This window comes from Hyla sarda, chromosome 6 (genome assembly GCF_029499605.1).
Source record: "Hyla sarda isolate aHylSar1 chromosome 6, aHylSar1.hap1, whole genome shotgun sequence".
NCBI lineage: Eukaryota > Metazoa > Chordata > Amphibia > Anura > Hylidae > Hyla > Hyla sarda.
The window spans coordinates 238142537-238168950 of NC_079194.1; the positions used below are offsets into that span (position 1 = coordinate 238142537).

Below are 26414 nucleotides of genomic sequence, written 5' to 3' on the forward strand. Positions count from 1 at the left end.
AAAGGTTTTAAATGCCCAGACTCATCTGACCTTGCCCCAACAATCTGCACCATTGGTTCTTCTAAGCAGTTGTCTAGAAATCTGAAACTGAAAATAGTTGACGCTCACAAAGCTGAAGAAGGCTATAAGAAGATAGCAAAACGTTTTCAGATGTCAATATCCTCTGTTCGGAATGTAATTAAGAAATGACAGTCATCAGGAACAGTGGAAGTTAAAGCAAGATCTGGAAGACCAAGAAAAATATCAGACAGAACAGCTTGCAGGAGAGAAAAACTATTTAAAACCCACGTTTGACTGCACAATTCCTCCAGAAAGATCTAGTAGACACTGGAGTTGTGGTAGACTATTCCACTATAAAGAGATTCTTGTACAAATATGGTCTTCATGGAAGAGTCATCAGAAGAAAACCTCTTCTATGTCCTCACCACAAAAATCAGCATTTGAACTTTGCAAATGAACATATAGACAAGCCTGATGCATTTTGGAAACAAGTTCTGTGGACCAATGAGGTTAAAATTGAACTTTTTGGCCGGAATGAGCAAAGGTACGTTTGGAGAAGAAGGGGAACAGAATTTAATGAAAAGAACCTCTGTCCAACTGTTAAGCATGTCGGTGGATCAATCATGCTTTGGGGTTGTATTGCAGCCAGTGGCACAGGGAACATCTCACGAGTAGAAGGAAAAATGGATTCAATAAAATTTCAGAAAATTTTGCATGCTAACTTGATGCCATCTGTGAAAAAGCTGAAGTTAAAGAGAGGATGGCTTCTACAAATGGATAATGATCCTAAACACACCTTGAAATCCACGGGGGATTACATCAAGAGGTGTATACTGAAGGTTTTGCCATGGCCTTCACAATCTCCTGACCTCAATATAATTGAAAATCTATGGATAGACCTTAAAAGAGCAGTGCGAGACAGAAAGCCCAGAAATATCAAAGAACTGGAAGACTTTTGTAAGAAAGAATGGGCAAAAATATTTCAAACAAGAATTGAAAGACTCTTGGCTGGCTACAAAAAGCGTTTACAAGCTGTGATACTTGCCAAAGGGGGCAGTACAAGATATTAACTCTGCAGGGTGCCCAAACTTTTGCAGACGCCATTTTTTATTTTCTGTTATTTTGAAAGTGTAAATGATGGAAATAAAATCTAACTTTTGTTGACATATTATAAGAATGTCTAATCTGTAATTTGATGCCTTTTGGAGATTTTTCCATCTTTCCTTGGCTTCTTTATGCACATTAATACAAATTTTTACCTGGGGTGCCCAAATTTTTGATCCCCACTGTTTGTAGTGGTCCAGCCTGCTCCTTCAACCAGTGGTACACCGCTCCCTCTTTCAGCCAGCCAAGGGTCCACCACATCAGCCGAAGGGAGCTGTGTGTCATACCCACCTTCTGTCACTCCAGATGCTCCTGCTCCTCCTACTTTTAGTCAGCCATTCCGCCAACAATCCATTGGCGAAGCCATGTCCAAGAGACAACAGTGTGCGCCCACTCATCCAACGAAGCAGAAGTTGAATGTGCTCCTGTCCAAGTTGCTGGTGTTGCAGTCCCTCCCTTTTCAAGTGGTGGACTCTGCACCTTTCAGAAAACTGATGGCTTGTGCCGAGCCGAGATGGACAGTGCCAAGCCGTCATTTCTTTGCAAAGAAGGCAGTACCAGCCCAGCACAATTTTGTGGAAGAGAACGTGGGCCAGTCCTTGAGCCTGTCGGTGTGTACCAAAGTGCACGGCAGTGCCGACGTCTGGAGCTGTAAATAGGGTCAGGGAAAATACATGTCCTTTACGGCCCACTGGGTGAATGGGGTTCCTGCACAGCCACAACACCAACCTTGGACAGGTCACGCTGCTTCCTCCTCCATGCTCACAGGCCGTTGATCCTGTGACAGTGTGCAACTCCGCCTCCTCATCCTCCACCGTGTCCTCAGCCTCCACTGCCCAGACAAGTCTCAGTGGCCCTTCAGCATACCTTATGTGCAGGTCACGGCGGTGTCACGCTGTTCTCCACATGGTTTGCCTTGGCGAAAAGAGTTACACAGGGTCATTCATAAAGAAATTGGAGCATGGCTTACTCCACGAAAACTGGAAATGGGAGCCATGGTGACTTACAACGGGAAGAACATCTTGCATGCGCTGAGACTGGGAAGGCTGAGCCATGCACCCTGCATGGCACATGTGTTCAATCTGGTTGTGAAGCAGTTACTGAAGTGTTCCCCCCATTTGCAAGACATCCTAACAATGGGAAGGAAACTTTGCATGCACTTCAGCCACTCGTACAGCGCAAAGAACACTCTCCTAGAGCTGCAGCGTCAGAATGTTATCCCCCAACATAGTCTGATTTGTGATGTTGCCACACGTTGGAATTCCACCCTCCATATGTTGGACCGACTGTACGAACAGATAAAAGCCATCACAGATTTCTTGATGATCCAAGCGGATACGGGTACTCCCCTGTGTAACTTCAATGTGAACCAGTGGCAGCTCATACGTGACACCTGGCATTTGCTCAGGCCCTTTAAGGAAGCCACATTATTAGTATCATTCCAACATCATTCCACTGCTTCATTTCTTACAACACATGTTGGAAACAATGGCTGGTCAGGGCACTGGATACATCTCACGGCCACATAAACCCTGTGGGGGCTGAACTGGAGGAGGAGGAGGGGGAGGGACACAGTGGAGCACAGTTTAGATTTAGCTAAATTGGTATTTTTTCTAGTAATCTGACAGGAGAGGAGGAGCAGGAGCAGCCAGAGGAGCTAGAGGATTATGAGGAAGGCGAGACAGAGGACCCAGACACACCGTGGCAGTATGCAGTGGAGATGGAGGCAGGGAGTCCCTCCGAGTCACATGCACAAATGGCACATTGCATGCTCACTTGCTTGCAAAGTCACAGTCGAATGGTCACTATTCGGCAGCGGGATGACTTCTGGATTTCCAACTTATTGGACCCTCACTACTGCCACAAAATAGGGGCCTTTTTTGCACCCACTGAGAGGGAGTACAAACTGACCTACTACAGAGGCATCCTATGTAGTCAGTTGGCCGATGCTTATCGGCACCATCGTCCATCCTCTCGCAGGTCTGAATTGGGGGACCTCCTGCGCTTACCTTCCACTGCCTTGGCTGCTGGGTAGGGGTAGGGTGGCAGGAGCAGTACCAGCTCCATCAGCAGCATCCTGAGTCTACAGTCGCTGATGAGTAGCTTTCTTAACCCACATAGTGAAGAAACTCATCACCAGCGGGTAGACCTGGAGCAGGACCTGAACCAGCAGGTAGTGGCATACCTTGACATGCCAATGCCAACACACCTTGAAGATACACTGGACTTCTGAGCAGCCAAACTTAATTTGTGTGCGAACTAGCAGAGTTTGCCCTGGAAAAGTGTGCCATCAGAGCAGGTGTTCAGTGCGGCGGGTGCCATAGTCACCTCAAGGAGAACTTGTCTGTCCACGAAAAATGTGGAGAGACTGACCTTTGGGAAGATGAATCAGGCATAGATCAGCCAGGATTTCCAACGACCAATGCCTGCATCGGAGTAGATTGACCATGGTGCCACACTAACACTTCACAAATATGGATAGTGGCGAACAGATTTAAGGCGCTGCTCCCCTGTTACAAACATTCCTCCGCATCAGACCTTTTTTCACCAACCTTTGTCACCGGGTACTGGTATTGCCACCCACCACACCACTCTGTCACCGGATCACTTTCAGGACTCCTGATGCTACTGCTGCCACCTCCAGGCTGTCTCATTCAGCCACTATATGGTCTCTTCTCATGCTTCAGCCAACTCGCAGCTGTGCCATTCAACCACTATATGGTCTCCTCATGCTTCAGCCAACTCCAGGCTGTGCCATTCAGCCACTATATGGTCTCATACTTCAGCCACCTCCAGGTTGTGCCATTCAGCCACTATATGGTCTCCTCATGCTTCAGCCAACTCCAGGCTGTGACATTCAGCCAATATATGGTCTCCTCATGCTTCAGCCAAATCCAGGTTGTGCCATTCGGACACTATATGGTCTCCCCATGCTGCCACAAACTCCAGGCAGTCATTCAGCCACTATATGGTCTCCTCATTCTGATACCACCTCCATGCTGTCTCATTCAGCCACTACATGGTCTCCTCCTACTGATGCCACCTCCAGACTCTGTCATTGTGCTGCCATGTCACATGTGACTCCTTGTTAGATGTGGTCCTTTGTACCCACACGTCAGGGCCCGGGTTACGTACAAACTTGTTAACTTCAAAATAGCATTGAAAACATTGAACGTATTTGTAGGAGCAAAGTTCAACCCTTTAGATAGGACCCTAATTTCATCTTTTGTTAATGCAACAGAGTACAAATTCATGACCCCTTGAGGGATCCCGGTTCCTTAGTTGTTGTTTTTACAGAATGGAGCGAGGATTATCTCCCCATTCCCACGTGCCCCACTCATAAACCTGTTTTAATGTATAATCATTAGTGTCTCTCAACAATTTTATTTTTTTGGTCTTCATGATGTGACCTTCCAAGAGGTCAATATTGCCCTCGATCCGTTGTATAAGTGTATCAAACTCAGGTAAAGAACTATAGTCGCAATTATAGTCCCGCCGCGATCTCTGTGCAGCACCCAGCGTTTGTTTAGAACTCTGGGTGCAGGCGGCAGGGGTCATGATGTCACGACCATGCCCCTTGTGATGTAACACCACGCACCCTCAATGCAAGGCTATAGGAGGGGGCGTGGCGGCCGCCACGCCCCCTCCCATAGACTTGCATTGAGGGTGCGTGACGTGATACCACGAGGTGCGTGGCTGAGACATCACGACCCTCGCCGCCCGCTCCAAGCGTTCGGAACAAAATACCCCTTTAAAACGTGTGCAGAGAAAAAGTTGACCAGTTGCTCATAGCAAACAATCAACTTTCTCTTGAGAAATTATATAAGGAATGTGACTGGTTGCTATGGGCAACTGGCAGGGCAAGTTCTGCCTATAGGCAAAATAGGCAGTCATCTAGAGCACCCTCTTGATAGGGGGAGCTGCTCTGCCTGCCACAAGAAAGTTAGACAACCGGCATCCAAACCACTCGCTCAGCATGCAGCATAATTAGGAGGAGGTTTGTTACAGTGTGTCACCCCAGCAGTAAGCTAATTACATGAGGAGGGGGCTTGTTACAGTGTGTTACCCCAGTAATAAGATGGAGCATGTCAAAGGGCTGGACAATGGGCAGAGTCAAATTAGCTTTTGCCTAGGGTGGCAAAAATCCTTGCACCAGCCCTAGCAACTGGTCAATTTTTCCTCTGCACAGGTTATGATCAGGGCCAGATTAAGGCTGCCTGGAAGACAGAGCACTTCATTATGATGGGGCCCCCCACCCCCGACAGTTCCCCCACATTAGGTGCAGTATAGTTCCCCCACATTAGGTTGGCAGTACAGTTCCCCCACATTAGGTTGGCAGTACAGTTCCCCCACATTAGGTGCAGTGTAGTTCCCCGCATTAGGTGCAGTATAGTTCCCCCCACATTAGGTGCAGTACAGTTCCCTCACATTAGGTGCAGTACAGTTCCCCCACATTAGGTGCAGTATAGTTCCCCCACATTAGATTGGCAGTACAGTTCCCCCACATTAGGTTGGCAGTATAGTTCCTCACACATTAGGTTGGCAGTACAGTTCCCCCACATTAGGTTGGCAGTACAGTCCCCACACATTAGGTTGGCAGTACAGTCCCCCCCCCCCCCCACATTAGGTTGGCAGTACAGTTACCCCACATTAGGTTGGCAGTATAGTTCCCCGCACATTAAGTTGGCAGTACAGTTCCCCCCACATTAGGTTGGCAGTACAGTTCCCCCACATTAGGTTGGCAGTATAGTTCCCCGCACATTAAGTTGGCAGTACAGTTCCCCCCCACATTAGGTTGGCAGTACAGTTCCCCCACATTAGGTTGGCAGTACAGTCCCCCCCCCCCCCATTAGGTTGGCAGTACAGTTCCCCGCACATTAGGTTGGCAGTACAGTTCCCCCCACATTAGGTTGGCAGGACAGTTCCCCGCACATTAGGTTGGCAGTACAGTTCCCACACATTAGGTTGGCAGTCAGTCCCCGCACATTAGGTGCAGTATAGTTCCCCCACATTAGGTGCAGTATAGTTCCCCACATTAGGTGCAGCATAGTTCCCCCCCACATTAGGTGCAGTACAGTTCCCCTACATTAGGTGCAGTACAGTTCCCCCACATTAGGTGCAGTATAGTTCCCCCACATTAGGTACAGTACAGTTCCCCCACATTAGGTGCAGTACAGTTCCCCCACATTAGGTGCAGTATAGCTCCCCACATTAGGTGCAGTACATTTCCCCCACATTAGGTACAGTACAGTTCCCCCCACATTAGGTGCAGTACAGTTCCCCCCACATTAGGTGCAGTACAATTCCCCCCCCCCCCCCCCACATTAGGTGCAGTACAGTTCCCCCACATTAGGTGCAGTACAGTTCCCCCACATTAGGTGCAGCACAGTTCCCCCACATTATGTGCAGTATAGTTCCCCACATTAGGTACAGCGTGCGCTCTCCCGGCGGACCCTGCGTTTTTAATGTTAACGCGGGGGCAGCCGCAGAGAGATAACCGCTGGGACATCCTTGTGTCCTGAAAAGATTTTTTGGGACACAGGGATGTCCCAAATGTGACGGGGGCCCCCTGCGGGCCCGGGGCCCGGCAGGGGGCCCAGAGCCCGTAGCAGGCGCTCCATGAGAGCCAATGATGATCCGGCCCTGGTTATGATAAATTTCCCCCTAAGTCTCATTTTACAGACGTGGCAAAATCAATGACATCCGCTGCTCTCCGATACATTATACGCTGACAACCCATTCTCAACGGGGTGCTGACAGATACCTGCGACGGAATCCCTTAAAGGGGTACTCCATCCCTAGACTTCTTATCCCCTATCCAAAGGATAGGGGATAAGATGTCTGATCACAGAGGTCCCGCCGCTGGGGACCCCCGGCATCTCGGTTGCAGCACCCCGCTGTCATCACTGCAAAGAGCAAACTCGTTCTGTGCATAATGACAGGCGATACAAGGGCTGGAGCATTGTGATGTCATGGCTCTGCCCCCCTCGTGATGTCAAGGCCCGCCCCCTTAATACAAGTCTATGGGAGGGGGCGTGGCAGCCGTCACACCGCCTCCTTAATGCAAGTCTAAAAGAGGGGGGGGGGCGATGCTCCGGGCCCTGTATTACCACATTACGCAGAGTGAGTTTGCTCTGTGCAGTGTTGACAGTGGGGTGCTGCAACCAAGATCCTGGGGGTCCCCAGCGATCAGACATCTTATCCCCTGTCCTTTGGATAGGGGATAAGATGTCTAGGGGTGGAGTATCCCTTTAATGCAGTGTGAACCAAGCCTTATACAACTTTATATAAGGGCAGGGTCACACGGCTGCATTCGCAGCGTATTTCACACTGTAAATTTACCAACAGCAGTCGCAGAGGGACTGCAGAACTGCAGTCGGGAGTTTGCTCTGCAGTCCCTCTGTGATTGCTGTTGGCGCATCCGCAGCATGAAATACCCTGTGGATGTGCCCTGTGTGACCTTGCCCTAAAAGTATATATTTTTTTAATAGCTGCCTAGGCATATATTTGCCTAATACAATATATTATGTGTGATTTCAGCCCCACATCTCTTCTCATAGAGCAAACACATCAGTGCTTTCAGGTCCCACATGTCTGACATTTGCTCACATCTCACATGCGAGTTTGAATGAAATTCCTTCCCAGCTGCTAGGACACCTCAGCCTGCGTAGTTTGTATCAGGAAACAATGCTCACTCCTCCCTCTAGTAGGAAGGGGCTGGGTTGGGCTGGACAGGGCTGACTTTCCATTCTGTGTAGTGTTGCAGGGGAGAGAGGCTAGGGATTTGCAGAGCTCCAGGCTGCAGCTTGTCAAGAGCTAAGCAAAGACAGGTAAATGGGATTCCTTCTTAACATTACGTAAACCTTGTATTTGTTTACCAGTGCATTGCTATACGCTTCCTCCAGACAAGGCCGGAGATGTCTTACCCTATAAGCAAATGTAACTTTACATAGTGTCATACAAGGATGACTTTGGAATCCCTGATGTGGTGGTGTCCCCCTTGAAGTGCAATGTGCATGCTACACCATTCATTCAGGGCCTCTGCAGGAAGACGTATGTATGCATTGAATACTTAGGAAATTAATGTTTACTTATATCTTTTATCAGACTGACATGTTTATATGTTTTTATTTCTTCTGTTGATGCATATGGGTCAATAGCATCTTCATCAAGTCTTATGGTTATATATATATATATATATATATATATATATATATATATATATATATATATATAATGTGTGTGTGTGTAGTAAATTTGAGTAGCCGTATTAGTCCAGTAGTCCAGGATTTGCTTTGGACTTGATAAAGGGAGGAATCCCGAAATCTTGTCTCTACAAAATGCTGTTAGTCCAATAAAAAAAGGTATTACAAGATACTGCAATATTTTATGATTTGCATCTATATGTGTGTAGATATATATGTTTGTGTGTGTGTGTGTGTGTATATATATATATATATATATGTATATATATATATATATATATATATATATATATATATATAAACCTTCTGTAGGTGCAATAATAAGACGTGAAGATTATATACACACACAAATCTACACACAAATCTACACACAAATCTACACACAAATCTACACACACATACATACACACAAATACATACACACATATACATACACACTGTTTGGAAATAAATACATATTTGATATCTGTTGCATTTGTATTAAATGTAGTTGGCCTTAAAGCAGCTTACACAGAGCAATCCTATGTTTCATTGAAAAATCCTAAAAACGTGTCTGCAAATTAAATTTTAATATTTTAAGGGTAACCAGTCAGGTTTTGTAAACTTGTATAATTCCTAAATATTCTTGTGCTTTTCTCCAATATCCTATCTTTAGCTGGAGATTGCTTATTGGTCTGTAAACATTGCTACAGTTTGTTTATTATTTACATAGCTGTGTGATACATTGGGAATAGCAACATGATAGCGATGGAGGAGGGATGTTTTCTAAATAGAATATATCATTATGGGAAATACCAAATACAAGCGTGGAATTGTCTTATGCGGAAGGGAAAAGAATGTTCTCTCTGGTCATTGATCATTTGTGTTCCATCCAGAGCATTTGGGGAGATCAGTCTCTCTTAGCAGCATGCTCTGCAAAGCTCTGACCTTTTACCTACTTTTTGAGAAGCAGCAGTCATGTGGTTCAATAGCAGTTTTGGGGGTTGGGAATGGTTACGTAGCCAGAGGGGGCGGGTTTGGCTATAGGAATAGCTTATGCTGCTGCTTGTGCCCTTGACTATAAAAAGGGAATTTGTATATGTGTAGGTAAGGGTGAGGTCGCCTCCTTATAGTGAATGCATGCAATAGTCTGCAGTTCCTAGACATTGTGTCCTATAATGATCGTCTACGTATAGCTATATGTGCTGAATTGCTTTCTGGGCAGTTTTTGGTCCATGGTAATAGTTTATATAGTAACACGTATGAATTACTACAAGGAATGGCCGATTATATTTCATTTGTGGCTCCTCAGTGCATCTTAAAATTTGTTCAGATAAGGATCAGATTGAACACTAAACAGTTATCAATTATCCTGTTGCATAAATATTTACACAATGGGGGAGATTTATCAAAAACCTGTGCAGAGGAAGAGTGGTGCAGTTGCCCATAGCAACCAATCAGATTGCTTCTTTCATTTTCCACAGGCCTCTTTAGAGGCCTGTGGAAAATGAAAGAAGCAATCGGATTGGTTGCTATGGGCAACTGCACCACTCTTCCTCTGCACAGGTTTTGATAAATCTCCCCCAATATGTACAAATAAATAAAAAATGTGCATTGACGGTAAATAGCATGACACAAGGATCATTCAGAAATTGGATTATTGTCCGGACTTGTATATTTACTACATTTAAGAAAAAAAAAGGCACTCCTATATGTACGTCAATATATGTACACCGCTCCTTCATGGCTCATTGTATAGTGCAGACATACACTTAAATTTGTCAGTTTCCTAGCAACAACTATGGTGAAATTCCTTTAAATAGCAATTTCCTAATAAAGGATTATTAATATTGGAATAATGTTATCATATTAATTGGGGTTGTAGGAAACTTCAATGGTTTGTCTATTTTACAAAAAAAAAAAAATCCAAAACAATCCAAGATCGTGGAGATTTATCAAAACCTTATTAAAGAAAGAGTGGTGCAGTTGCTAATAGTAACCAGATTCCTCCTTTCATTTTTGAAAAGCCTCTGGGGGGAAAAAAAAGGAATATGGTTGCTATTGGCAACTGCTCCACTTTTCCTCAGCACAGGTTTTGGTGAGAATTTTGACAGTGGGTACAGCAGAACACAGGGCAAAGATACATCATCCATGAACGTGCATTGATTGTGTAAATCGGAATTTAGCCGACCAGAATAGAAGCCGAGGCCCCTAATTTCACCCCAAAAACCCAGTAAAAGTTATTGACTCGACTATAAGCCTAGGGTGGGAAATACATCATCCCCCCCCCCCCCCATGTAATCATCCAGACCGTCATCACCCCCCCCCCCCCCTTTCATCATCACCGCCTGTCAATCCCTTCATCAGTTGTCTTGATCGGCTGTCCGGGCATGCTGGGAGTTGTAGTTTTGAAAGCTCTGGAGGTCCGCAGCTTGAAGACCACTGCGGCCTTCGTCATCACCCCCCTTCATCATCACCGCCTGTCAATCCCTTCATCAGTAGTCTTCAACCTGCGGACCTCCAGATGTTGCAAAACTACAACTCCCAGCATGCCCGGACAGCCACCGATGGCTGTCCGGGCATGCTGGGAGTTGTAGTTTTGCAACATCTGGAGGTCCGCAGGTTGAAGACCACTGAGAAGGGATTGACAGGCAGAGAGTTCACTCGAGTATAAGCCGAGGGGGCATTTTCAGCACGAAAAATCGTGCTAAAAAACTTGGCTTATACTCGAGTATATACGGTAATGTGTAAATGTATCCTAAGGGAGAGGACTCATTGTTGCCTATGGGATGTGCCAAGATACCTCTAATACATATTTTTCTTATGTACATGCCTCAACTGCAATGATAGAATGTATTCTAACATTGCACAATAATCTCGAAGTGTTAGTGTTTATATTCAGGTAGCACTTACTTTCCAGTCTGTTCCCTTCTCTGAAGCTGCAGAGGTGATAAGCTGTATGAGGCAATCATTATTTGGGAGTAGACACTTAAGCAATAAAAATGTGTCCCCACCCAAACATATTCTTTATTAATTTACAGATAGAATATGCCAGCAGATAAGAATTATTCGGGCCATCTATTTTGCCCATATTCTGAATACTATGAATAGTCCCTGGCCCTATGTTATATAAAAGGATAGCCTTATGCCTTAAAGGGGTATTCCGGTGAAAAAGATCATTATTTTATTTATTTATTTATTTTTTATATCAACTGGCTTCAGAAAGTTAAACAATAGAATTACGTCTATTAAAAAATCTTAATCCTACCAGTACTTATCAGCTGCTGAAGTTGAGTTGTTCTATTTTTTTGTCTGACAACAGTGCTCTCTGCTGACACCTGTCTGTCTCAGGAACTGTCCAGAGTAGGAGCAAATCCCCATAGCAAACCCTCCTGTTCTGGACAGTTCCTGAGACAGACAGGTGTCAGCAGAGAGCACTGTGGTCAGACAGAAAATAACAACTCAACTTAAGCAGCTGATAATTACTGGTAGGATTAAGATTTTTTTTTTATAGAAGTAATTTACAAATCTGTTTAACTTTTTGTAGCCAGTTGATAAGAATTTTTTTTTTCACTGGACTACCCCTTTAACACATTCACTGTATTTGCAGCTACCACTTCCACAGGAAGGCTATTCCATGCACCAGCACCAGAGATTGTCTGTCTGATATTGGACTGATATTCAGATGTGGCTTATGGTGCACTTGTGTGCTCTCCCATTATAATAGGCTAGCCTCCTTCATAGAAGTATGCAAATTCTCTCTTCCAAAAGAAATAAAACTGGTTTTCTATTGACAACTATATATGGCTACCTTGTAAGCCAGAGTCCAACCTATGTAAAATCCTCGAATCATGACCAGAGCTGGAAGCCAAACCAGAATCTCCGCTAAAAAGAAGAGACCTGTCTGCAAACTGTACCCCCAGATCGGTGTCACAGGTTTCTAATCTATCCAACCAGCATCCTGCTCTGTACTGACAAGGGGAAAGAACCTCAAATACACTGGTGTACAGATGGGTGTATTGTCCTTTTTGGGGAGACTTTGGCAAATATTTCTAGTCATGTTTTAAAGAGGTACTCCACTGGCCAGTGTTCAGAACTAAATGTTATGAAAGCTGTTTTTGCGCTGCAGAGTTTTACCACGCCCCTTGTGATGGCAAAGCCATGCCCCCTCAATGCAAGTCTGTGGGAAGGGGCGCGATGGTCATCACGCCCCTTCCCACAGACTTGCATTGAGAAGGCATGGCCATGACGTCACGAGGGGTGTGGCTGACCCCCGCAGCACAAAAACAGCGTTCGTAACATTTAATTCCGAACCCTGGCCAGCCCCTTAGACGTCTTTTATATGCCGATCTTCAAGGGTACCTTTTAATGAAAATTTTATAAATGATGTGCAGCACTCAAATAACATGTATTTCAAATTCGGCACCTAAACACCAAAACCAGGCACCCTTCTCCCCGCGCTCTGCGACATAGTATTCATATGCCAGCTAGCTTCTCGCTCGATCCTCATAGCAGCTATTTCCAGTGCAAGACAATGCTATGGCACTTGATCCTACGCCATAGAAATGAAGCGGGAAGCTCTCGTCTCATAATGCAGCTGGGGAGAACGGCACCCTGTTCACGTGCCGGATTTAAAATGAATGCTGACCACACCTTTTAGGGTATGTTCACACGATGGAATTTCTGTTCAGAATTCTGCATTAGAATTCTGCATGGAGATTCCGCCGCAGCAGAGTCCCAATGATATCTATGGTGTTCTGCTGTGCTGTACACACTGCGGGATCTGGGCAGAAAATGTTTCTGCTGAGGAAATTCTGATTCCGTAGTCCGCAGAAAGGATGGGCATGTCTATTGTTTCTGTGGTGTCCACACTGAAATGCATTGGCTTCTATGAGACAACGCATTTCCGATCGGCCCCATGTTCTGCCGCCGCTTCAAGGTCAGGACAATGTCAGCACGGAAATTTTCTGTGCAGATATTCCTCGTCTGAACATAGCCTTAGAGGTACGCTTAAAGGGGTACTCCACTGGAAAACATTTTTTGTTTATTTATTTTTAAATCAACTGGTGCCAGAAAGTTAAACAAATTTGTAAATTAAGGAAAGGAAAGGAAATTCAAAAAGAAAAGAACTTCCTGTGGAGCAGCGGATACGTACTGGAAGGATAAAGATTTTAAAATAGATGTCATTTACAAATCTGTTTTAACTTTCCGGCACCAGTTGATTTAAAAAAATAAAATAAAATAAAATGTTTACAACTTTCTTTAGGTAGCACTAGAAAGACAATGTTCTTCCTTTTGGAGTAGAGGCTGTGCCATATGTAACAGGGCCCCCATATTTCTGTTGTCTTATGTGGTGAGGGGCCCCAATGCAACTGCTACATCTCAGACCAGAAGACAACACAAATGGCACCAATCTTTCCTTCTTAGGCGCTTAGCTCCCAGAATCTCTGTGGCCAAACTGGAGGCTGATCCTGTTGAACAGGATGCCCCATGTACTTAAAACAAAATGCACGAGTCTCATGTAAACATACAGCTGATTGCCTGGCAAACCAATAAAACTAGTCTCAACCATGTTGTCGGGTAATAGTAGTGCTATTTATCTGGTAGTAAGATGGTTCACGTCATTTTATTGGGTCCATTGGTTTATAATGTTATCTGTTTATACAGAGCAATGTGTCCTTTCTTTAGCTTCAATTACTAGGAAATGAACGGCGTTCAATTGAGCTGGGTTGTAAAACAAAGCATTCTGGGTGTGTTGTGGATCTTTGGTAAACTTTAGTCCTTGGATGTTATCATCAAAGAAGAAGCTCTGTTATTCACCGTGAGTGGTAAGACAGTCGCTGTGATAATACAATACTGGATGTGATAATAGAATAACATATTTATTATATACTGTCTATTATGGAATCTGATTCCTGTTCTTCTACTAATATATACTCTTACATTGTAATAACTTTTTAAAGCTTCTTCTACCTTTTATGTAGGCTTATTTTGCCTTAAAGGGGTACTCAGTGCTGCTCAGCGTTTGGAACAAACTGCCATAGCCCCGCCCCCTCATGACATCCCACCCCACCCCCTCAATATAAGTCTATGGGAGGGGGCGTGGCGGCTGTCACGCCCCCTCCTATAGACTTACATTGAGGGGGCGGGGTGTGACATAATGAGATGGCGGTGCTATGATGTCACGGCTATGATGTCACAGCTCCAGTGTTCCGAACAGTTTGTTCCAAACGCTGAGCAGCAGAGTACCCCTTTAAAGGGGTGCTCGGTGAAAAACATTTTTTTTTTTTTTTTTAATCAACTAGTGCCAGAAAGGTAAAAGAATTGTCAGTTTCTTCTATTTAAAAATCTTAACCCTTCCAGTACTTATCAGCTGCTGTATGTTCCACAGGAAGTTATTTTCTTTTTTTAATTTCCTCTCTGTCTGTCCACAGTACTCTCTACTGACACCTCTGACTGTTTCAGGAACTGTCAATAGCAGGATAGGTTTGCTGTGGGGATTTGTTCTTGCTTTTGACAGTTCCTGAAACACAGACAGGTGTCAGCAGAGAGCACTGTGGTCAGACAGGAAATACATTTTAAAAAGAAAAGAACTTCCTGTGGAGCATACAGTACTGGAAGGGTTAAGATTTTTAAATAGAAATAATTGACAAATCTGTTTAACTCCTTAACGACGCAGGACGTATATTTACGTTCTGCGCCGGCTCCCGCGATATAACGCTGTGATACCGCGTCATATCAGGTTGGTCCCGGCAGCCATCAATGGGCGGGACCCGCAGCTAATACCGGACATCACCGATCGCGGTGATGCCCTGTATTAACCACTCAGATGCGCCGAAGTGAAACCTAAAGCATCCTGAACAGCTTGCAGGACAGCAGTAGGACCCCTAGTTGCCTCCTTGCTGTCCAATCGCTGAATGACTGATCCATGCCTGAGATCCAGGCAGGAGCAGTCAAGCGCCGATTACACTGATCAATGCCATGCTATTGCATGGCAGTGAACAGTGTAAGAGATCAGTGTATGCAATGTTATAGTCCCCTACAGTGGCTATAACATTGCAAAAAAAAAAAAAGTGTTAATAAATGTGATTTAACCCCTTCCATAATAAGAGTCAGGATCACCCCCCTTTTCCCATAAAAAAAACTATGTAAATAAAAATAAATATAAACATATGTGGTATCACCGTGTGCATAAACATCCAAACTATAAAAATATATAGTTAATTAAACCGCACAATCTCTGTAGTACACATAAAGAAATTCCAAAGTCCAAAATTGAGTATTTTTGGTCACTTTTTATAAAAAAAAAGTTATAACATTTTTTTTTTTAAATTAATAAAAAGCGATCAAAAAGTCAGATCAAAACAAAAATGGTACCGATAAAAACTTCAGAACACGGCACAAAAAAATGCGCCCTCATACCGCCTGCGTAGACACGGAAGCCCCCAAAATTTTCAAAATGGCGTTTTTTCTTCAATTTTGTCGCACAATGATTTTTTCCCTGTTTCGCTGTGGATTTTTGGGTGAAATGACTGATGTCACTGCAAAGTAGAATTGGTGACGCAAAAAATAAGCCATAATATGGATTTTTAGGTGGAAAATTAAAAGGGTTATGATTTTTAAAATGTAAGGAGGGAAAAAACGAAAATGCAAAAACTGAAAAAAGCTTGGTCCTTAAGGGGTTAAAGTTCTGGCACCAGGTGATTGAAAAAAAAATAGTTTTTCATCGGAGTACCCCTTTAAGGAGATCTAAAGGTAAAATGTACCAATAGTGCAAGGTGTGAACAGGGCAAAGGTGCAGTCATAGGAACTGTACGGTAGCACGCAGAATCCTTGTCTGCCTATATGACAGACATATAGGCACTCTAGGTGTTGCTATATGATGCATTCAAGACTTTTGCTTTTAGGAGGGAATACCTCTGTAATACAGCATATAATGGAACATGCCACCATTAGTTTCCCACTTTTATGCTATAGTTTATACCAGTGTTTCCCAAAAAGTGTGCCTCTAGCTGTTGCAAAACTACAACTCCCAGCATGCCTGGACAGCCTTTGGCTGTCCAGGCATGCTGGGAGTTGTAGTTTTGCAAAAGCTGGAGGCAGACTGGTTGGGAAACAGAGTTATACAGAGGCACATGGAGAGTCAGTTTCCATTATACATAACACTAAAATGGTTTTAACAGCATTTAGGAATATGCTTTATAGCAAGCCCGATGCCATAGGCAACAATAGACAGGAGCTGTCCTATGTACATGAATGGGGAATGTGTCTGGGTGTTCGCTGTGACCTTTAAAGGGGTATTCCAGGAAAAACTTTTTTTGTGTGTGTATATATATATCAACTGGCTCCGGAAAGTTAAACAGATTTGTAAATTACTTCTATTAATAAATCTTAATCCTTTCAGTACTTATGAGCTTCTGAAGTTAAGGTTGTTCTTTTCTGTCTAAATACACTCTGATGACACGTGTCTCGGGAAACACCCAGTTTAGAAGCAAATCCCCATAGCAAACCTCTTCTAAACTGGGCGTTTCCCGAGACAGGTATCATCAGAGAGGATTTAGACAGAAAAGAACAAACTTAACTTCAGAAGCTCATAAGTACTGAAAGGATTAAGATTTTTTTTAATAGAAGTAATTTACAAATCTGTTTAACTTTCTGGAGCCAGTTGATATATCTAAAAAGTTTTTTCCTGGAATACCCCTTTTAAAGAGGTCATTCTACAGGGAGGGGCAGGCTAAGCTCTGAGCTTTAGCTATTGTGAAAATACTGACTTCTCTATCTACTAGTGTCACCTTTCACTGTAGTATGGTGCAGATCACTTTCCAGCAGTCGCATCCTTATCATCACAGACAAAACAGGAAGTGTCAGCTAACTTTTAGGCCTTGTGGCCAAAAGTAGAACTGCAAGATTTCAGGATATTTTACAATATACATAGTAAAATGAAAAAGAAAAAAAGTCTATGCTTAACATAAAAACACGATTTAAAGGGTACCTATCATGATCTTGTTAAAGGGGTACTCCGCCCCTAGACATCTTATCCCCTATCCAAAGGATCGCCGGGGTCCCGCTGCTGGGGACCCCGGGGATCGCTGCTGCAGCACCCCGCTATCATTACTGCGCAAAGCGAGATCGCTGTGCACGTAATGACGGGCAATACAGGGGCCGGAGCATCGTTACGGCACGGCTCCGCCCCTCGTGACGTCACGGCCCGCCCCCGTCAATATAAGTCTATGGGAGGGGGCGTGGCGGTCGTCACGCCCCCTGCCATAGACTTGCATTAAGGGGACAGGCCGTGATGTCATGAGGGGCGGAGCCATGACGTCACGCTGCTCCGGCCCCTGTATCGCCCGTCATTACACACAGAGCGAACTCGCTCTGTGCAGTAATGATGGCGGGGTGCTGCAGCGGCGATCCTCAGGGTCCCCAGCAGCGGGACGCGGCGATCTAACATCTTATACCCTATCCTTTGGATAGGGGATAAGATGCCAGGGGCGGAGTACCCCTTTAAATGTTATAATCCTCCCAGTTCATAGCACCCATCGTAATAAACCACCCCCCCCCTTTACTTTTATTAAAATTGGCTAAGGCTGCCCACACCCCCCTCAGCACTCCAGACTGCATTTCCTGCTTTTGGACTTCTGCCAGGCCAGCAGGAGTCCAAAGTAAGTGCAAGAGATGGGGGGGGGGGGAATGTGCTCTGGACAAGTAGGGAGACACCTAGTGGCAGTTCTTTTTTTTTTTTTTTTTTTTAAACACAAATAAAACCTAGAAAACATTTTATATTTTATTTTTTTAAACGAAGTACATTAGAAAGATTTTTTATTTACCATAATTTTGCAATAGCAAAAATTAGTTTTAAAGATGGTCCCATTTAAACAATAGATGGTATTTGATGACACAGAGGCTGACTGGGCTTTAACATTGATGGCCTATCCTTACAATTGGCAATCAATATTCAGACACAAAGTTTTTCACCTTAATAAAAATAAGCAAATGTCTTGTCCGCACAGGCTTGTTCGTTCAGTTTTTTTTTTAGGAAGTTAAGGGCGCCAAATGACAGCGCGCTCTGGTATTTTCATCTTGGGTTTCAGCAGTTTGGAAGGCTAGAAAAACAGATGTGTCCCTTTGTACAGTATTTTATTGTCTTTAAGAAATGTTTTATATTTTCCATTGAGGTGCAAGAACACATCAACTGAACACATTCTTCTGTACATAACCCTGAATAGTATTCTACAACCAGGTGAATTACATTAATAAACCTTAACCTAACTATAATGACATCTATATAAGGATAAACCTTATTTAGCAGGCCCTGCTGTGGTAATTAGAGATGAGCGAACTTACAGTAAATTCGATTCGTCACAAACTTCTCGGCTCGGCAGTTGATGGCTTATCCTGCATAAATTAGTTCAACTTTCAGGTGGGCTGGAAAAGGTGGATACAGTCCTAGGAAAGATTCTCCTAGGACTGTATCCACCTTTTCCAGCCCACGGGAGCACCTGAAAGCTGAACTCATTTATGCAGGATAAGTTATCAACTGCCGAGCCGAGAAGTTCGTGACAAATCGAATTTACTGTAGGTTCGCTCATCTCTAGTGGTAACCATGGGGATGATGAGGGATATGCTTGGAGTAGTAGTTCATTAACTATGTGTCACATGGCAGGGTGTTGTAACTAACCCAGTGTTCCCTATGAACAAACTATTAACCCAACTATTTTTGGAAAATTATTTAGCAAATGTAATATGATGCAGTGGCTTTGGCACAGTTCGGAATGTTACGGCTCCTTGAGCCACCATAATGGATATTTACTCAATTTAGGATTTTCTGAGGTGCTTTTTAGTACATGGAATGAATTATGCAGATGCAAGTGTAGAAAGACATAATGTTCACATTCCAATTAACTGAAACTACTAATGAGGATTCTTACTGTGGTGCCAAATATAAACCTTTTTTACTTGAATGACTCCGGTTTGCAACATGATACCCATACGAACATATGCAAGAAAACGTTTGAGGTGATGGTCACTCAGAGCTGATTCCAGCCAAAGGCCACTGAAGAGATTAGTGTATTTCAGAGAGACCCTTGTTCAGCCTTATCCTCTCTGACAAAGATAAATAAATTCCTTCTTGGAGATGAAGAACCTAAGATGAATTGTGACTTGATTGTGGACAGGGAGACTCATGTGGTCTATGTATGTTGTATGTGTTGTATAGCATTTCTCTTATGAAAAAGATATAGATGAATATGTAGAGAAATATATTAAAATATGTAGAATTCAAAAAAGCAAACTGGTATGTTGGATAATACTGTCCGAAAACTAAGTGGCTTCATAATACAATAATACATTGTCATACAGTAAGCACATAATTGGGCTATGTGTTGATTTATGCTACCTAAATAATACTGTCATTTTACCTTTTGTCATATTTTGATGGGTTATGGTAATAGTACCACCTTTAAAGGGTACCTCTCATCAAATAAACTTTTGATATATTTTAGATTAATGAATGTTGAATAACTTTCCAATAGCATGTTAATGAAAAATATGCTTCTTTCTATTGTATTTTTCCCGATCAGTCCTGTCAGCAAGCATTTCTGACTCATGCTGGAGTCCTAAACACTCAGAGCTGCCTGCCTGCTTTGTTCACAGCCAAACAGGCTGTGAACAAAGCAGGCTGGCAGCTCTGAGTGTTCTCCTTTGTGAACAAAGCAGACTGGCAGCTCGTAGTGTTTAGGACTCCAGCATGAGTCTGAAATGCTTGCTGCCAGGACTGGTAGGGAGACCCCTAGTGGTCATTTCTTCAAAGTGGAAAATTAAATAGAAAGAAGCATATTTTTTAATAACATGCAATTGTAAAGTTATTATGTATACATTAATCTATAATATATCAAAAGTTTTTTTGATGAGAGGTACCCTTTAATGGGGTTTTTGGACCACAACATTTATGTCCGGGCATGCTGGGAGTTGACGTTTTGCAACATTTGGAGGGCCACAGTTTGAGATTACTGGATAAGAGGAACATGGAAACAAGAGGATTGGTAGACAGTTCTTCCAAATATATATATTTTTTTTAATAGTCAACCTATAAGAGATCACCTTTCAGTGTCTAAATGGGTCAATGAAGTGAGATATGTAGAGCATTACTACTATAAACTCTAAATACTACGGGAGGTGCAAAGTTAAAATACCTTGAGCGCATCCTGGATTTCAACCAAAGTTGTCATATCCCAGGACATAAAGAAGCTGCATACACATCATGCAGAGGGCCCACTCTTGCTTGGTTTTGTCCCCTTTTCTATTACAGTGGTCCCTCAAGTTACAATATTAATTGGTTCCGGGACGACCATTGTATGTTGAAACCATTGTATGTTGAGACCAGAACTCTATGGAAACCTGGTAATCTGTTCTGAAGCCACCAAAATGTCATCCAAAAATAGGAAACAGTGAGGATTAAAGAAAAATAAGTAGATAACTAATACAGATAAAGCAAGTCCTTACATATAAAAGTAAGAAACATCTGCTGGAAGCTGTAAATCACTGTCTGTCGGTGTTTCCCAACAAGGGTGCCTCCAGCTGTTGCAAAACTACAACTCCCAGCATGCCCGGACAGCCGTTGGCTGTCCGGGCATGCTGGGAGTTGTAGTTTTGCAACAGCTGGAGGCACCCTTGTTGGGAAACAATGGTTTATGTAGAGGACAGGAGCTTCTTCAGGGTCCTATACAGTACACACAGTGTCCCAAATGGAGTCACCCTTACTTGGTGTCCAAAGGAGCAGCTAACCCTGGCACAGGTAAGGAGTATACAGAACTTGTAGTTCCTCCCTGTACTGTAGGGGGCGCTACCAGACAGCCATTCAGTGCTTGTACTTCAGTAATACAGGTGATTTACCAGTAAAATGCCAATTCTGATTGGTCAGTTCCTCCAGTTGTGACAGGTATCACAGATCTGGACTGTCTGTAGTATTGTATGTTGAGTATGGTTTCAAGTAACAATGGTCCAGAAAAGACCATTGTATGTTGAAACTATTGTATGTTGAGGCCATTGTAAGTTGAGGGATCACTGTATATTATACGAATCTGTATTATTATGGGGTCACTACAGTGCCTTTATAATGAGGTCCGCCACGTACTTGCGTTATGTCATCATTCTGTTAGAAAGAATTCCTCTAATGGTATAAAGTGAGAATTCTGCTTCCCCCTATCAAGCTGAATCCAGCAGCTGGTATGTTGGCACTGTTGGCACTGTTTGATGGGTATTCTTGTAGGTTGGCTTTGTATCTCATGAAGACAAACCCTTTCTATATGCATTATTTGGACATATAGATGTCATAAAAGGGGTTTTCCTGTTAGAACCACCCTCTAAGAGAGAAAATTTCTGTCGGCCTATTCCCTTAATGCATTACATGGATGTCCATTCATTTAAAGGGGAACTCCGGTGGAAACAAGTGGAAAACAAATGTTTTCAAATCAACTGGTGCCACAAAGTTAAACAGATTTGTAAATTACTTCCATTTCAAAATCTTAGTCCTTTCAGTACTTATCAGATGCTGTATACTACAGAGGAAATTGTGAAGTTTTTTTTTCAGTCTGAACACCTCTGTCCATGTCAGGAACTGTCCAGATTAGAAGCAAATCCCCATAGCAAACCTCTCCTGCTCTGGACAGTTCCTGACATGGACAGAGGTGTCAGCAGAGAATGTCTCTGTAGTATATCTGTAGTATACAGCAGTATAGTATACAGCAGCTGATAAGTACTGGAAGGATTAAGATTTTTAAATGGAAGTAATTTACAAATCTGTTTAACTTTTTGGCACCGGTTGATTTGAAAACATTTGTTTTCTACTGGAGTTCCCCTTTAAGTTTTTCTCAATACAGTTGAAATATCTAGCCAGGCAGGACTTTCCCTAGATGTTCCAAATGAAACAATTCTTTATCATAAATATTTTCTATCTATTCTTCGTAGGGGCATAGTAAAGATGGCAGAAGCTCACCAGGCTGTAGCATTCCAGTTTACCGTAACTCCAGATGGAATCGACCTAAGATTAAGCCATGAAGCTCTGCGACAAATCTATCTCTCTGGCCTCCACTCCTGGAAGAAGAAGTTCATTAGATTCAAGGTGACACAAGAACAATCATTTAACTTGGACTTACATTAAGGGGTCAATTTATTGTCATGATGTCAATATAAGGGGGTCCCAATTAGTGTTGCTCGCGAATATTCGCAATTCGAATATTATTCGCGAATATAGCATATTCGCGAATTCGCGAATTTCGCGAATATAGCGCTATATATTCGTAATTACGAATATTCGTTTTTTTTTCTTTTTTTTTTTCTTCACAGTACACATCACAGTGATCACCCCTCTCTGCTTCCAGCTTGTGTGGTGTAAAGAAGGCTGTAATACTACTGTGTGAGACTGGCGTGCGAAATTTCGCATATGCGTAAATTAGCATATGTTAATTTTCGCATATGCGAATGTTCGCATATGCTAATTTTTCATGCTAATATTCACATATGGTAATTTTCGCATACGCGAATATTCGCATATGCGAAAATAAAACGAGAATATAACGAATATGCGAATATTCGCGAATATATGACGAATATTCGTCCATATATTCGCGAATATTCGCGAATTCGAATATGGCCTATGCCGCTCAACACTAGTCCCAATGTCTGTTTCTAGTAGTAATGAATGAAGAGATACTGAAAATATCAAAGGTTGTACTCTTTATCTTAGATCATCATTCATTTATTCATTTTAATAGTTTGTCATTCAATTCTTTATTGAACAATAAAGAATAGTAGGGTACAGAAAGCAAGATTAGGGAAAGGGGTAACCAAAATAACTAGTAATCCCCTTAGCAAAAGAGCAATGTCAGGCAATCCATGTACATATATAACAGCATATGAACAGAAGAACAAAATATAATGCTATCATACAAAGCTATAATTAGGCTAATAGTACATCAGTATTATCGTAGTGCAGAATACATTAAAGGGGTTCTCCGGTGCTTAGACATCTTATCCCCTATCCAAAGGATAGGGGATAAGATGCCTGATCGCGGGAGTCCCGCCGCTGGGGACCCCCGGGATCTTGCACACGGCACCCAGTTTGTAATCAGTCCCCGGAGCACGTTCGCTCCGGGTCTGATTACTGGTGACCACATGGCCGGTGGCGTGTGACGTCACGCCTCCGCCCCGTGTGATGTCACGCTCCGCCCCTCAATGCAAGCCTACGGGAGGGGGCGTGATAGCTGTCACGCCCCCTCCCATAGGCTTGCATTGGGGGGCGGAGCATGACGTCACACGGGGGCGGAGGTGTGACGTCACACGCCGCCGTCCGTGTGGTCACCGGTAATCAGACCCGGAGCGAACACACTACGGGGACTGATTACAAACTGGGTGCCGTGTGCAAGATCCCGGGGGTCCCCAGCGGCGGGACTCCCGCGATCAGGCATCTTATCCCCTATCCTTTGGATAGGGATAAGATGTCTAAGCACCGGAGAACCCCTTTAAAGGGGTATTCCCACAGGGTATTCTCCACAGGGCTGCAGCAATTGTAGCTCAGGTGTGCTGGCTGCAAAGCATGGGGTGACTGATGTGTGGGAGGGAGAAGTGAACTCACACTTACAAACTAGGGATCCTGGGACTTATAGTTGGAGGAAGGGAACTCCATCAGGAAATTAGCCATTTCACAAAAAGAAAGCAGCAGCTTCTGGCAGGTAAGTACTAAAGTCATCATATAGGGGATAACCCCTTTTAAAGGTACAACTTAACATTGAAGAAAGCAAAGAGATCATGAATGGTCTCTAGACCAATAGACTGATCAGGTGGGCTTAAGCACACCTTAAAAACTAGTTAAAGGGGTACTATGGTGGAAAACAATGTTTCTTAAATCAACTGGTGCCAGAAAGTTAAACAGATTTGTAAATTACTTCTGTTCAATACTGATCAGCTGCTGTATACTACAGAGGAAGTTCTTTTTTTCTTTTTGAGTTTCTTTTCAGTCTGACCACAGTGCTCTCTGCTGACACCTCTGTCCATGTCAGAAACTGTCCAGAGCAGGAGCAAATTCCCATAGCAAAGCTCTCCTGCTCTGGACAGTTCCTGACATGGACAGAGGTGTCAGCAGAGAGCACTGTGGTCAGACTGGAAATAAATTAAAAAAGAAAAGAAACTTCCTCTGTAGTATACAGCAGCTCATAAGTACTGGAAGGATTAACATTTTTATATAGAAGTCATTTACAAATCTGTTTAACTTTCTGGTACCAGTTAATAAAAAATAAAAAAATTCACCCACCGGAGTACCCCTTTAAGCTATAAGATGCAAGCCCATCATGGAACATCTCGTCCAAAAGGAAGGACATACCCATTAAATAGATGATAGGCGGTATGGAGACTCTAAGCGGACCCACAATTTGATTAAAACAATCTTGATCGGATTTTTCATCTGTCATAATGTTTTTTTTTACAGAATGGAATCCTCACTGGGGTCTTTCCATCAAGCCCTTCTAGCTGGCTAGTTGTAGTGGTGGGTGTCACCTCAACATCCATGTACACACAAGTGGATCCATCATTTGGTTTAATAGAGAAAATAAACAATGCCCTCGCCACTACGTAAGTTTTTCTTTTTTCCTGTTAGAGACTGTACAGGCAATGTTTTTATGTAGTGTATGAATATGTTGTATTATTGCATATCTTATCTACTACTGTTACTGGTTGTAATTGAAGTTATTTCTAATGGCACTTGAGTTTGGGGGGAGAGTTTGTTGTAACAAGCATAGCCACCCAGTATACAGTCTAAATTGTACCAACCCTGTACTTGTTGGCATGGCCATACTGTCCAGTAAAATGGACATGAAGACATGTAGGCATTGAACAGTCAGTCATCATTTCCCCAACTCCGATTTTCTGGCAATTAGCTTCCTGATAAACTTGTATTGTGCTTATTAATTTTTCCTTTAGGGATCGGTTTACTAGTACAACTTGTACGTGTTGTAAGGCAGGTACAGGTACTGATGAGTATTTTATATATTCTTTATGTAAAGAAACTTGGAAGATATACACTGCTGAAAAAAATAAAGGGAACACTTAACACAATGTAACTCCAAGTCAATGACACTTCTGTGAAATCACACTGTCCACTCAGGAAGCAACACTGATTGACAATCAAGTTCACATGCTATTGTGCAAATGAAACAGACAACAGGTGGAAATTATATGCAATTAGCAAGACACCCCCAATAAAGGAGTGGTTCTGCAGGTGGTGACCACAGACCACTTCTCAGTTCCTATGCTTCCTGGCTGATGTTTTGGTCACTTTTGAATGCTGGCGGTGCTTTCACTCTAGTGGTAGCATGAGACGGAGTCTACATCCGACACAAGTGGCTCAGGTAGTGCAGCTCATCCAGAATGGCACATCAATGCGAGCTGTGACAAGAATGTTTGCTGTGTCTGTCAGCGTAGTGTCCAGAGCATGGAGGCGCACTACCAGGAGACAGGCCAGTACATCAGGAGACATGGAGGAGGCCATAGTAGTGCAACAACCCAGCAGCAGGACCGCTACTTCCGCCTTTGTGCAAGGAGGAGCACTGCCAGAGCCCTGCACAATGACCTTCGGCAGGCCACAAATCCACTCAAACGGTCAGAACCAGACTCCATGAGGGTGGTATGAGGGCCCAACAGCCACAGGTGGGGGTTGTGTTTACAGCCCAACACCATGCAAGACGTTTGGCATTTGCCAGAGAACACCAAGATTGGCAAAATCGCCACTGGCGCCCTGTTCTCTTCACAGATGAAAGCAGGTTCACACTGAGCACATGTGACAGTCTGGAGATGCTGTGGAGAATGTCTGCTGCCTGCAACATCCTCCAGCATGACCAGTTTGGCGGTGGGTCAGTAATGGTGTGGGGTGGCATTTCTTTCGGGGGCCACACAGCCCTCCATGTGCTTGCCAGAGGTAGCCTGACTGCCATTAGGTACCGAGATGAGATCCTCAGACCCCTTGTGAGACCATATGCTGGTGCGGTTGGCCCTGGGTTCCGCCTAATGCAAGACAATGCTAGACCTCGTTTGGCTGGAGTGTCAGCAGTTCCTGCAAGAGGAAGGCATTGATGCTAT

General features: G+C 43.5%; 1 protein-coding gene across 3 annotated transcripts in view; it reads left to right on the top strand.

Annotated features, from left to right (window-relative positions):
* The first annotated feature begins 7833 nt into the window (after window positions 1-7833).
* CPT1A (carnitine palmitoyltransferase 1A) overlaps window positions 7834-26414 on the top strand; it is a 75117-nt gene continuing 56536 nt past the window's right edge. For 2 of the 3 annotated variants that reach the window (XM_056526723.1, XM_056526725.1), the window contains exons 1-3: window positions 7834-7934; window positions 22254-22407; window positions 24769-24911. In XM_056526723.1, coding sequence (XP_056382698.1) covers window positions 22267-22407; window positions 24769-24911 — 284 coding nt within the window. In that variant the 5' untranslated portion in view covers window positions 7834-7934; window positions 22254-22266. Of the gene's footprint in view, window positions 7935-18475; window positions 18529-22253; window positions 22408-24768; window positions 24912-26414 lie in introns of those variants that run through there. The other variant, XM_056526724.1, reaches the window with a different exon arrangement.